The sequence below is a fragment of the Elgaria multicarinata genome, chromosome 1, assembly GCF_023053635.1.
Source record: "Elgaria multicarinata webbii isolate HBS135686 ecotype San Diego chromosome 1, rElgMul1.1.pri, whole genome shotgun sequence".
Taxonomy (NCBI): domain Eukaryota; kingdom Metazoa; phylum Chordata; class Lepidosauria; order Squamata; family Anguidae; genus Elgaria; species Elgaria multicarinata.
Genome location: NC_086171.1, coordinates 81825791 through 81839747, shown reverse-complemented (window position 1 = coordinate 81839747; position 13957 = coordinate 81825791). Strand labels below are relative to the sequence as shown.

The 13957-nt window shown below is 40.6% G+C and overlaps 1 protein-coding gene across 1 annotated transcript in view; it reads left to right on the top strand.

Moving 5' to 3' along the window:
* Positions 1-2103: 2103 nt before the first annotated feature.
* The window catches only part of RECK (reversion inducing cysteine rich protein with kazal motifs), a 46914-nt gene continuing 35060 nt past the window's right edge, over positions 2104-13957 (top strand). The window contains exons 1-5 of the mRNA XM_063124938.1: positions 2104-2260; positions 4834-4892; positions 6550-6624; positions 8154-8190; positions 12963-13048. Of these exons, the coding sequence (XP_062981008.1) occupies positions 2104-2260; positions 4834-4892; positions 6550-6624; positions 8154-8190; positions 12963-13048 (414 nt within the window). The remainder of the gene's footprint in view (positions 2261-4833; positions 4893-6549; positions 6625-8153; positions 8191-12962; positions 13049-13957) is intronic.

Genomic DNA, 13957 nt, shown 5'->3' with positions numbered 1-13957 from the left:
CCATTTATTTTTTTGTTATGTTCTTGAACTGGGAGGGATTCTGTCCTACACGGGAGGAAGCATACAAGGTAAAGTTTTAGCTCATTGATCTTAACTATTTTTCGAGTGGGAACCATTCTGGCTCCATTCACCACCACCAAGACCACTTGGGGGCTTTTCTTGAGCTGTGGGGTCCCTCTCCTCTTCCTCACCACTAGTCAAGTAGTGACGCTGTGCACCATACTTCGCTGGAGCCTCTTTTGGGCTCCTCATCAGTCTCCCTTCATCTTAATCAAGCAAGTCTTCTTCAACCAGTCACCAAATCATGAGACAGGAAATTGTGGAATGTTCACTTGTACCTTGGATTGGGATGGGTCTTCTCATCACTAAAGAGAGTGCTCTCCTCTACTCAATACTGCAAAATCTCCCATCGCAAGTCCATTCTGCGCACACGCACACACACACACACACCATTTCTGTTAGTTGCATTTTGCTCCCCCCCCCACTACTAATTGGCTGATTGTTTCTGCATTCTACTCTTCCCTCGCTCCACCTTGTGCTGAACACTTAAGGCAGGCTTAAGTTTTCAGTACTCATTTTAGAAATTTTATCTTTTACCTTCTATCTGAGGTTCCTGCAAGAAAGGAAGCAGGGCCATTCCACCAGCCATACTGAAAGACCTCCCCTATGAAGGCTCCTCCTCCCTCAGATGTCACCACTACCAGCGATTTCAGCAGATTGTACAGAGGAAGATGAAAGAAGAGAGGAAGCAGAACTGTTCCACCAGCTCTGCTGAAAAATAACGTGATTCCCACCTTCTCTACCCATCCTTTTCCCCTTGTGTGTCATGTCTTTTTTATATTGTAAGCCTGATCTTTTACTGATTGGATATAAGAAAGGCTTTAAAAAGAAAGAAAGAAAGAAAAGCCTTTGAAAAGACTTCTTGTATTTAGGGATGTTGGAATAAGAACTATTGGCCTAAAGGTTTTGTCTTCAGGTCCCTGGGGCATTGGGGCAAGTATCTGTGAAATATTATTCTATATTGATATGGAAAGGTAACATTGTAGTATATAGTCTGATTTGTGCTTTATAGCAGGGGTAGGCACAAGATAGATCTCCAGATGTTTTGGAATCCAATCCTACCAGCATGGCCAATGGTGAGGAATGCAAAGAGTTTACTGGAGATATTTCTCCCCATCGCTGTTTTAGAGGCCAAGTAAAAAGGCAGCTCTGTCCGAAGGATCCCTGCAATGTAGGAATGAACTAGGGAAAGGAGTCAGACAATAGTAAGAGAGACAGGACTGAGGAAATGCAATTACACCATACTGGTAGGAATGCAACATTACAGTAAGATTGGACAATGGAAAACGTATTTTGAAGGATTGGCTTGGCTTTTTCATGTGCGGTGTATTGCTCTCTGCCTACAAGACACGTCCTTGTGGTGCATGTATGCATAAAACCAATATAAAAGAATAAAAAGAATAGAAAGTTTCCAAGCCAAACCTGAGGAGGCAGAAGGCTGTGTGACTGGAGGCAAACAATAACTATGTCAAAGCATTGAAAGTGGTATGCAGGCATCATTGCTTTCCCATTATGTCGGCTTATCTTGCTGTTTTCGCTGGTAAATAGGTTATCTAGTGGTTCAGAAACCCTGCAAAACATGTTCGAGAATAGGGAACACGGGGGCAAAGATGTGCGTCTCTACATGCAATAGAACCAATGCATTTTTTCAAACTCTTTTTAATTTTTCTACCAACTATTCTGGTTGCTTCAAGCCTTGGTCAACACTGATTGTATGTTACGGGCTGATTTCCTGAGGTACCCAATTCTGTGTGTCAATTTATATAGGCGGCGCGGGTCTCGATTTCCCTTTGGTGAGGGGAGGGGGGCGAAGTGAAGCAGTGAGAAATCATGTACTCAGTGGGCCGTTTGGGGCGCTTGAGACACTGAAGGGTCGGGAAAAGGTGTGGTGGTGAGGAGACGCTTGCTCCCGGGGTCTTTTGCGGGACTGACGGGAAAGTCTCTCCCCGCCCTCTTTGACGGGATTTTCATGGCGCCCCTCCCCCCTTCGCCTAACCTTCCCCTCAGAGCTAAGAAGGCGGGTCTGGCGGGGTCCTCCAGCCAATGGAAAGGCGCCGGGGTGGCTGGCGGGTGGCGCGCGGCGGGGACCGGGCCATGGCGACGCTAACTGTCCCTCCGCAGTGGGGGACCGGCGAGACCCGGATGGCCCTGGTAACGGTCCCCGCGCTGCTGCTGCTGCTGCTGCTGCCAAGCGTGGCGGGTGAGTAATGGCCCAGGCAGGCAGCGCCAGGGAAACGGGGAACTGAGAGCCTTGGTTGGGCGAGCCCTTGTTCGGAATTCCTTCAGCCAGCCAGCCAGCCAGCCACCCTCGGGGGGGCCTCTGCTCGAGATGGACCCTTCAAGTGGGAGTAAACGCGAGCTCTGGCGGCGGGGAGGTGGAGGGGGGCGCTGAGGAGAAGGGGGGGGAAAGGGATGGGGATGGGCTGCTGATGCCTTTTAAGTACAATTTTAACAGCTAGTAATCTTAATCCAGCGCTACGGAGAGGAAGCAGCAAGGAACGGCAGGGTAACACTTTCTGGTGTTTTTGTGGTGTTTTGTTTTTTTTTAAAGTTTTCCGTAACGTAGGAAAGAGTCAAAATGATGTAGCAACTCTCTGCCACAGTTGAAACAGAGCAGAGCACAGCAAGTTTGAACAAAGAGCCCCTTTATCCCTTATACTTCAGACTTTGCTTTGTTTTGCTTGAAGCCTGCGGTCCTGTATGCAGTTTAACGGGGTAAATTCGGCGAAACTTACACACGGCACTTTGGGAAGCAAGTCCCGCTAAAATCAGCGGAGGCTGGTTCCAAATAAACACAGCATTGCAGCCATGGAGAGCAAGACTGGTATGAGCTGTTGAGCTCACCCCCCCATCCCCATATGTTTGACTCCTACTTTGTAGTGAGTTGTGAAAGATCAGATTAAACACTGATCTGTAAGAGCAGTGGGACTAACGTCTGGGTTAATATGTTTAAGAACGAGTTGTTACTTACGTTTCTGTGATGACAGAGTAGATGCATTAGATTTGGGGGTGGGGGGTGGGGAAGCTCTAAAATTAAATATATTGCTGGTCACCATATTTAAAAATACTTATGAATAAGAGAGGAAACAAATCATTTTGGGATCATTATGGATTTTATGTATTGATGTGCTTATAAATCTGTTTATTTGAGGTTGACAGTCTATGTATCTGATGAAGTGGACAATGTCCATGAAAGTCTGTCAGAATAAATTTGTCAGTCTTTGAAGTGCCATAAGCTCTTTGTTGTTTATTATAGCACCCACTTATTGGAACTCTCTACCACAATAAATTAGGCAGGCTCCAACCCTAAAGTATACCTTTTTCCAATAGGCTTTCTAGGGAAGTAATCTTGTCCTCTGTACATCACTTAGAAATTTCTTTAATACAAGCAATTCATAAATATCACTAGATAAATATGTATTGATGTTTCACTGAGTACTTTTAATTTCCTCCTTCACATTTAATTGAACACCAATGATTGTGAAATGATGTGGCATTTGGGGCTATTTAAAGCTGCTGGTGTTTTCTTGCAATGCTTGATGTAACAATATCCCTTTTTGGTTATTTTTTATAATGAAAACGTTCCATGGCATTACCACAATTAAAAAGAACCGTGCAAACAATGTGAATATCAGTCATCCAGCAGTTTATGAATTGTCTGTACATTGTTGAATACACCTCTGATGCTGCCTAAGATGCTAAGGACAAATGGAGTAAGGCCTCACCTGTTTGTGAGCTTTCAGTGGTAACTGGCTAGCTGCTATTGGAAGCAGAATATTGGGCTAAATGGATTTTGGCCAAATTTAGGCAGGCAAGTCTGATGTTTGATTCTAACAAAACTGAGAAACCATTTTGTGCAACTGTTACTTAGGTAAAATTGATTATTTTCAAAACACAGCTGTATGTCAGAAGCCATGACATTAAACTTACCTGCTGAAACGTTCTGCTCTCTACAAACACTTTCTCTGCTAAAATGGAGATACCCTGGTATCCAACTCTCTGATAACTTGCTCGACCTATAGAGCAATACCTTTATTGTGGTCTGTAATTTTGTTTAATTTTGTTTAATGAGCTACTCATGTGAACATGACATTATTTTTATTTATTTATTTATTTATTTAAGGATTTTTATGCCGCCATTCAGCCAAAAAAGGCTCTCATGGCGGCTTACAAAAGTATTTCTTGACAGTCCCTGCCCACAGGCTTACAATCTAAAAGACATGACACAAAAGGAAAGGGGATTGAGAGGGAGGAGGAGGAGGGGGAAAAGGAAAGCAAATTCAGGCACTACAATCTTAGTTGGAAAGTTCAGCAGTTACAGTTGACAGCAGGAGGGAGGGGGCTCTCAGCTGGAGCTGGACCCAGGCACAGTGGAGAGGTGCCTGGCTGCTGCTTCCTCCCTCACTGGTGGCCTCTGCAGAGACAGTTGGTAGCTGGAGGGAGGGGGCTCTCAGCTGGAGCTGGACCCAGGCATTATAATCTTCATGTGGTAACCCTGCAGCAGTTGAATAGCAGACAAAGCAAATAATCCTGAACAAAATCCAAAGCTAATTACACTGTGGAATATGGAAAGAATAAGGAGTAATTGAATGGAGGGAGGGACAGAAGATCCTAGCAAAAGTAGTTTATAGATATGCTGTTGGCATTTTAGGCTTCAGAATCCTCCCATTCATATTTTATGCTGTATATCTGGAAATAATAACATTCTATCAAAACACTCAGAGCGCACAGCTGTTTTATTGATTTTTGACACACAATTATTTTTCCACACAGGTGCATCATGCTGCTACCTTGCAAAGGGTAACTTAATGTGCCGTGATGTCTGTGAACAGGTGAATTGGGTCTGAACTTACACTAAATGTAAAATTTGGACTTGCATACTTATTACATCTATGACTATGTGAGAGAAGTGTGTTGAAATTATGTGTATGATGTTTAAGCTGAAGACTAAACTTTTAAGCAATTCCTTCAGTGTCATCAAAATCTGCTGTCATTAATATATTGTGACTTAGAAGACTTGTTAGGCTTCAGTGCACTGATATGTACAGAGAGTCACAGTTGTTGATATCTCACCCTTTGAGAGGGACCAGATGGTCTGTGAGTGAGTACCCTATATATTTATTTTAGATATTTTCCCCCTCTTGCTTGATCCTTGAATGTCATCCACATCTCATAAGAATACAAGATATTTGTTCTGATGAGCTGAAACTTAGAGTTTTTAAGCAGATAAAACAGTAAGGATACCATTTTACATATGTTATGTACAAACTAATATAAGATTGTCATGTAGATATCACCACAAACTTATATTGCTCTTATGCTAGTTTGGCTTCTCCAAAGAATCTTGGGAATTGTAGTTCGATGAATGTGCAGAGAATTCTCTGAGTTCTCTAGCTTTGCACCCTCAGTACCCAGAGTTTTCTGATGAAAAGGAATAGCTTTCTTTCTTTTTTCACCTTTGCCGGATTATTTGTAATACATTTATTTTAAAAGTGTAAAGTTGTTCAAGTTCCAAGGAAAAACAGTAAACATATTTTTAGTCATTCTCAAACTATTAGCCTTTGGCAACATGGGATTTACACTAGTAGAAATAGATGCCCAGTTCAGACATGATATTTGCACGCTGCATGACCAGCTGTTTTTGAAAATAAGAGAGAAATTCTATTGTTCTTGGATGAATGTCTCAGGGACCATAGGATTGTTCGGATCCGCCCTTCAGAAGTCGGAGACAGTGCTCTGGTGAGCAGGGAGGGGAGGAGACTGGAGAGACTTCCAGCCTCCTTCCTTTCCCTTCTGAAGTTCCCTCAATAGATGGGTTGAAAAACCCATCTAGTGAAAACTGCAGGGTGGGAGGGCAGGGAGGCAAAGACCACTTCTGCTGCTTCTCCTGCCCTGCATTGGATGATTGGACCCCTCCGACTTCCAAGGCTTGCAATCACTAATGGTGCAATTGATAGGATTGCACCCCTAGGGGAAATTTTTAAACTTGTTTCAGATAATAGCAGAGATTCTGCTGTTCAGAGTCAAACGACCAGCTGGGTGCATTACTCTCAAAAATAGCTCTTTGGATCCCAGACATTGTGAGCAATTTGTTATTATTCTGCTGCTGTAAATGTTGAAATGAAAGAACCTGGCTGTGAAATATAGGTGACCATTATATCAGACACAAATGGCACTACATGTCCTATTCTTGGCTAATAATTACCAAGGCAGTTAGCTAGCTCCTTTCTAGACAAAGTTCCCATTTGCCTCCATGAAGTCTAAAATTCAGCTAAGAAATGTTATCAACATGACAGGCCAATTAAAAAAAATCTTTCCAAAATTTATTGATATCAGCCATTGAATATGTTTAAAATACATTTGTTTGGTAGCAATTTCCATTTAAATTTGTAAGATTTCTAAGTCAATGTTTATGCTTGGGGAATAAAAATTTAAAACAACCTGAGTTATTTACTTGCATTTAATTATTTCTTAAAAATACTTTGACAGATTTTGACATCCAAGAGTGATTCTCATTTAAAACACCTATTGCAACGTGCACCTGAATATTGTCCAGAAACAATGGTAGGTATAATTATGTTTAGTAAGACATGAGGTTCACTTCTGCATGACATTTTAAAAGTAAACTATTTGTTTTCATTATTTTCTCTGTAATTATAAAGAATAATGAGGGGTTTTATGTCACCCCAATATCTTATGGCTTGGACTTATGTGCTAAATATGGGCTTGGACTGAGACTCATGATAAAACGGCCTGCAAAGTCTTTATGACTCTGATGTTCCATTTTATAAAAATCATTGCTTACTCTCCATCAGTGATAGCCAATTGTGTTCTTATAAATATTCCAGTTTAGTCCAGAAACTAGGCGCTGATAGACTGTGCTACTATAAGATTTTATATGTCAGGGCCGGCATAGATTTTGTTTTTATTGCTCTGGGTTCTCCCCCCTCCCATTGCCAGTGTGTAGTTTGGTCTTGCTCTTTTCCATTTCATCTTCAGGATGGCTAAATATCTCTTCTCCCTGTGGCTATTTCTGTCATCACCTCTGCTGCGCTGCTACTATTTCCTATTGTGACCTTACTCCTTCAAGTAGGCTCTTGACCACTTAATCTGTACCCTTTTGCAGGTGCTGCTGAGGAAATAGAAGGCGTGAAGGGAAGTAACAACTCAGGCACAAGAAGTTGGGACAGACAAAGTTGAAAAGCAACTGTAGAGTGGAGGGTAGGGGGAGAAATGGGAACTGCAGAGTCCCCGATAGTTTTTTCAGGCTAGAAGAGAGTGGGAATTTTCCTGGTCTGCTGGTGGACTATTCTTATTTCCTCAGGTGACCAGGAGGGTAGTTAATTTGAAAATATGCATTTCTTGGATGACTTACCTTCTAAACCATTGATTTAGGTACCTGTTATTGGAGTTAGTTTCAGTTTGTCAACATTCTTATTTGTTTGTTTATTTCACTTATATCCCTCCTTTCTGTGAAAACATTCCCAAGGCAGTTAACAATACATTAATACAAAATAAACAATCATAAGAAAAATGTCACCATATAAAAACCTTTTGGCAGAAGGTCTTTGTGGGGTGGCAGGCTAAACAGGCTTTGCTTGGGAGAGAGTTCCAGAGAGTAAAAGCAGCCATTGAGATGACTCTGGCCCTTTCTACACCTAAGGATTTTCCCAGGAAAATGGAGGGATCATCCCTGCCTGCTCCCGGGATCCCCTGTGTGTCATTTGCATGCACAGGGATGATCCCGGGATGATCCTGGGGGAAAAAGGCAGGTGTAGAAATGGCCTCTGTCCCTAGTCCTGCCAGATGAACCTTGCATATTGGCAGGACAAAGAGAAGAGCTTCTCCCTATGATCTTAAAAACTCGGCAGCTTTGTATGGGAGAAGGTGGTCCTTCAGGGAACCTGGTCCTAGCACTACGGTATGCAGAAATGAATACATTATTCTAGATGGGGTCATCTGATGGTTGGTTGTTATTTGTCCTAGAACATCTAATGCTAATTTTCACTTAAAAGTTATTGTCCCCACCCCCGTTATTTTTACATGTCTGCCTTGTCAACTTTGTAATTATAAAATATAATTACTTTTTTCAGGGAGAGGTTTGGGGCTGTATAAATTCTTCTTTGCCAGGTAAGAGATATTATTTTGAGGTTGCAATCCTATGCACACTTATCTGGGAGTAAGTCCGATTAAACTCATTGGAGCTTATTTTTTAGTAGACATATATAAGATTACACTGTTACTTGTATTTTTCCACCTTAGTTTTAAGACAATATTCTGATTAGTTATAACACATTTATTACTGGTATTTTGATGTATTAAAAATGAATGAATGAATGATGTTATTTAAAGGTTGTGATTCACCTCGCCATTGGTATGACTGCACATTGAGGAGAGAATCAGCATAAGATTTATGAAAACGTTAGGAGTTTGTAAGATCCGAAGTATATTTATTTAGAAGTAACTAAGTTTTTAGTTTAGATCACAGGTCATAACAAAATTGCTCAAGATTTATAAAAAAGATATTAAGAAGCCTTTGCATTGGACAATACATTTCATTGGACTATCATGCATCATTAAAATAGTCCACCAAATGCTCCAAGTACTTTTTTACATACATGCATTGCCATAAACAAAGGATGCCAATTATATACCTCTTTGCCAGTTATTTGCCTTTTCAATTATATATCTGTTCGCCCCCCCAATCAATGTTTTATTGTTTTGACCACTAAAGAGTGCCATAAAAAAGTTGTTACAGATAGAGTGGCCATCTGAAAACTTCCTAAGAGAAAGCTTTGTGAGAAATGTTAAATAAATACGATACCAAGGCACTGCTTTAACCTTAGAAATCAAGGACAAATAAGACTGTACCAAAACATCTCACCCTGGCTCACCTTAAAAACCATTTGGGCTCTTCAGATGTTCTTTTGAAACACTCAGAAAACCCTGAAGAAGTATTTATATCAAATGTTTGAAAAAATCAAAAAGTCCAATTGGCTGAAGTGTGGCTCCTGCCTTTTCCAAATAAAAAAAATCTTATCTTGCAGGAGGGGGATTACAAGTAATCTGAAGGGCTTACTTTCTAATGAGAGAGTCCCTGCAAGTCTTCTGCTTAGTTGAAAATTATATGTGTAGCATCAATTCTTGCTGGGGATCATGGGGTTTGTATTTATCTATTTTTAAAGGTAATTTTAGCTGCTGTTGCTGCTTGCATATCTGAAAAGTAAGCTGGAGAAAGGCCATGAGATAGAATTAATAATTAATTGCTTTGACGTGACTTATTTCTTTGAAGGAGCCAGTGGATCTCTCCTGAAAAAAAGTTTGCATAATCTTCAGTTGACATATGATGAGCCTAAGAGAACGAGAGAAACAATTTAGCTCCCCGCCCATGCTAGCTGGTTGAAATTAAGCCCAGCTGTACTGGATAAGGGTGGGGTTGGGAAAGTGGAGGCTTGTGACAAGCAGGATGAGCAATTTGGCTGTATAAGCAACAGAGAACATGTATAAGCAACAGAGAACATGGAGGAAGACGTACAAAACAGAGAAAGATTGCAAGGGAGGAGATATACATTGATGGTGCTATACATTGATGGTGCTATATAAATAAATAATAATAATATAGGACTGAAAGCTCTGGAAACGAAGGAAGACCCTGATTATGATTAGGTGGTTTGTAGAACGGAGGAATGGACGGTTTTTATCCCTCCCCTGTAATGACCTGATGTCATGGGCCTGTTCTTTCAAGCATACAAACTAGCATTCTGATGTGGGGCACTCTAAATCAGTACTACTTTATTGTGGCAAATCCCACAATAAAAGCTTAATAGTTACATTCTTCAGAAATCATATAGTTTGTGACAAGTAGGCTCCGTAAGTAATTCCAAAATAATCCAAGGCTAATTACTATAACTGTGTCAGAGATCCAGACAATTTAGTTTCCCCATTGCAAGGGGCTCAACATACAGGGCAAGGGGCTTGAAAGATTTCTGGGGTCATTTATCACAGGCAGTCTAAGAAAAGGGATTCCAAATACAGGGCGGGGGCTTGAATGATTCCTGGCATAAACTATCCCAGGCAATCAAAGACAAGAGTTTTAGAAAAGACTTAAACAAGACTAAACAAAAAGACCTAAACAACGTGAGTCAGCAGTGCGAGATAGCTATTAGAAGGGCTAACACAGTTCTGGGCTACATTAGAAGAAGCATTGTATCAAAGATTTACTCGGCACAAGTGAGACCACATCTGGAGTACTGTGTATGATTCTGGGCACCACATTTCCAGAAGGACATAGATAGGTTGGAACAGGTTCAGAGGAGGAAAACAAAGTTGATACAGGGACTTGAGGATATACCCTATGAGGACAGGCTGAAGAAACTTGGAATGTTAATTCTGGAGAAAAGAAGACTGAGGAGACATATTAGCAGTGTTCAGGTACATAAAATGATGCTGCAGGGAAGATGGTCAAGAACTATTTTCCATTGCCACAGAAATTAGGACCCAAAATAATGGGTATAAATTACAGATATCTAGATTTCAATTAAATATAAAGAAAAGCTTCCTGATGGTAAGATCTGTACAATAGTGGAACAGTCTACCTGCGGAAGTTGTGGGTTCTCCAACTCTGGAGGCTTTTAAGAAGAGGCTGAATGGTTTAAGTGGTTTTCTTGCACACTGTAGAGGGTTGGACTAGAAGATCCTTCTGGTTCCTTCCAACTCCAAAATCCTATGATTTCATGACATCCACACATGCAGAGGTTAAGTCCAACGTTGAAATCTTCATTGGAACCTCCATGCTACACATGTCAAGGTCTTTCTAATCCAAGAGTCAAGACAAGTTCAAGCATAAATTCAGAGTAATCATAAAATCACAGAATAGTAGAGTTGGAAGGGGCCTATAAGGCCATCGAGTCCAACCCCCACACATGCAGGATTTTGACGACCATAGATTTCAGTTTGGTATCTCTACACTACATGGGTCCAAGCATAGAAAAGCCCAAGAGTCAGGAGCAGTCAAAGTCAACAAATTCTCTTGCTAATTGTGTCAAATATTGGGACCCATATTGTCCAGCCTGACGTAGCTAAGCAGTTGGGAGATTGTGCATTAGGATTTCTTGATTTTATTCCAGCACCCAATCCCACACAACTGGGCCTCTTAGATCAAAAATAACATTTTTCAAAGTGCAGGCTTGAAGGAAAATTGTTGTGATATAACATTCGGGGGGGGGGATTGTGTCAGGATGCATAGATAGCTGTCAATGGAGGGTCCAGTATCAAAATAGGAATGTGATAAATCAAGGGGGTTTACAGTTGTATTAGGTCATGCGCAATAACAGACATGAACTAGAAACATTAACCCAGGAAGGGATGCTTGAAACAGGAAACATTGGGTCTCAGGCAAAAATGCTTATGCAAGTGTTTTTGAGACAGTTGATTCATTTGTCACTGACATACCAGTTGCCTGTTATGATGACCATGGATGTTGTCTCACAGACATGTTTCTATAGCTACAAAACCAGTTTTGAGACCAGGCGATAATAGATTTTTAGAGTAGACCAGGAGGTACAGATCTATAGAGATTTAATAATGTGTTGATATTTCCATTGTATTGAGGAACAAAATCTGAATGTACATAAGCATATAAACAAATGTAAAATGCTTAATATGTATAAAAGAGACTGGAGCTGGGCCACAACAGCGGAACTCCTAAGTCCAGAACAGAGAGACCTGAAGGTCCTCTTATATTGGAGGACAAGAACCCTTGTCCTCTAATATAAGAGGGAGCTGAGAATGTTCTGAAGGGTTGAATCTTTTGAGAGCCCCATAATTTAACATAAATCCAATAATTGACAATACAGGAAACATTCCCATCCCTAGAGGTAGCAATCCTGTTTCCCCTCTAAGCAGTACTGATGGTGTAGATTTGTAAGCACCCTAAATAGTCCTAAGAATTGCCCCTGATAACATTTTGTTATTGTGTAGATTAAAAATATAAGAAATAAATAAAATACTTTCAAGATCTTTCTATGACTCCTAATACATCATGATTCCAAATTTCAGCTCTGAACAACAACTGAGAATAGTTTGGTTTATATCAGTTTAAGAAATCAATTGAGGGGGGTGCATAGGATAGTTTGGAGGGGAGTCTGACCTCCTTTCTCCCTTGCAGACACAGGAGATTTTTACCAACCCCTTATAAATATAACTGGGTTGGGTGCACTGATGATAGCAAATATAATTGGAATACAATTTGATAATATTTAAAACATATACATAAAAACAATAATAAAGATACACTGTTGTTGTGCCAAAGAATACACCGATTAGTTATTTTTGGTATTTGGTATTGGTTATTTTTGGTATGGTTAGGTTTTTATAACAGAAAACAATTGTATTCTTTCTCATTGGCTTGATGTGTATTTGCCTCTGAATATTCATCCGAAACTTAAATCCCTGCATGATGCCAACTTATTAAATCTTGTGCTACATCAGAATATACGGGTTAGGCACAGTATGCTTTAAGCTACTCAATTACACATGCACACACCATTACTGGCTCTATGTGGGGCTTTGATTTCTTCCAACATCAACAACTTTGGATTTTCCTGAGTTGATCCTCACTAATTCCAGTGAAATGAACAAAGCTTATTTCAAAACAAATATATTTAGGATTAGGGAGTTAGGCTGCATTTCTCATCTTAATGCACTAAAAAGTAAATTCCACTGAATTTAGCAGATCTTATATTGGCATAAGCATTTTAGGCTGAACACTTCTTATTTTGAATTCTAACAAAATTCCACGGTAAAGCATTGCTCCTTTATTTATTGTCTGGTGGCTACAGGGTACAGCCTTGTAACATACACAACAATGGTACTGTAATGCCTTTTGTATTTTTTCTTTAAAGGTGTTTTGAAGAAATCCGATGGCTGGGTTGGTTTAGGTTGCTGTGAGTTAGCCATTGCTGTAGAATGTCGACAAGCATGTAAACAGGTAAGATTTTTTTGTGGTGCTGGTATGTATAAAGTCAGGTGTTTGCCCACTTAGACAAAATGACACCGCCTAGAATTGCACCTTCTAATAGAGCAAATAAGCTTTTTATTTCCCCCCTTTAACAGCTCACATTTTTGAGACACAGCATACCTCTCAACCAATGTACTTCCTACTATGTTGCTTTGCCTTCTGTAAAAGTGGTTCTAATTCTGTGCTATTTCTGGACAAATAGAATATAACATGGTGTTTTTTTGAGTGCCTCCTTAGAGTTAGCTTTCCTACTATTTACATGTTGAGAATTGCATTACATTGACATTTCTTTAGTGCCACATATCTGACCCCATTTATCCCATTTGAATTATTAAGTTGTCAGGGAGGGCTTGTAGGCCATCTAGTTCAGGGCTGTAGATGCAGGAATTCCAGTAGATGGCTTTCCAGCCTCTGCTTGAGGACCTCCAGTAAGTGAGAGACTATCATCCCTCTAGGAGATTGGTTCCATTGTCAAACTGCTCTTAGAGTCAAGATGTTTCTCCTAATGTTCAACTGTAAGCTACTCTTTTGTAACTTAAACCCATTACATCTAGTCTTGCATCCTGGAGCAGCACGGAGCACGTTTCCCCCCCTCTTCTATGTGACAGCCCTTTAGGTATTTGAATGTCCTGCCTTGGTCTTGTCTTCTCAAGGGTAAACATACCCAGTTCTTTCAACCTTTCTTCATCGGACTTGTTTCTCATACCACTGATCATTACCCTCTTCTTAATGCATACAGGCTATTGCCTCCATCCCCACAGGATTTAGTTTAAAGCCTTCTTGATCAGGCTTACCATGCTTCTGCCAAACATGCCCTCCCAGTAGTTCTTCATTCTGGAAGGTTTAGATCGTGGTCCCAGAAACCAAACCTCTCTCATC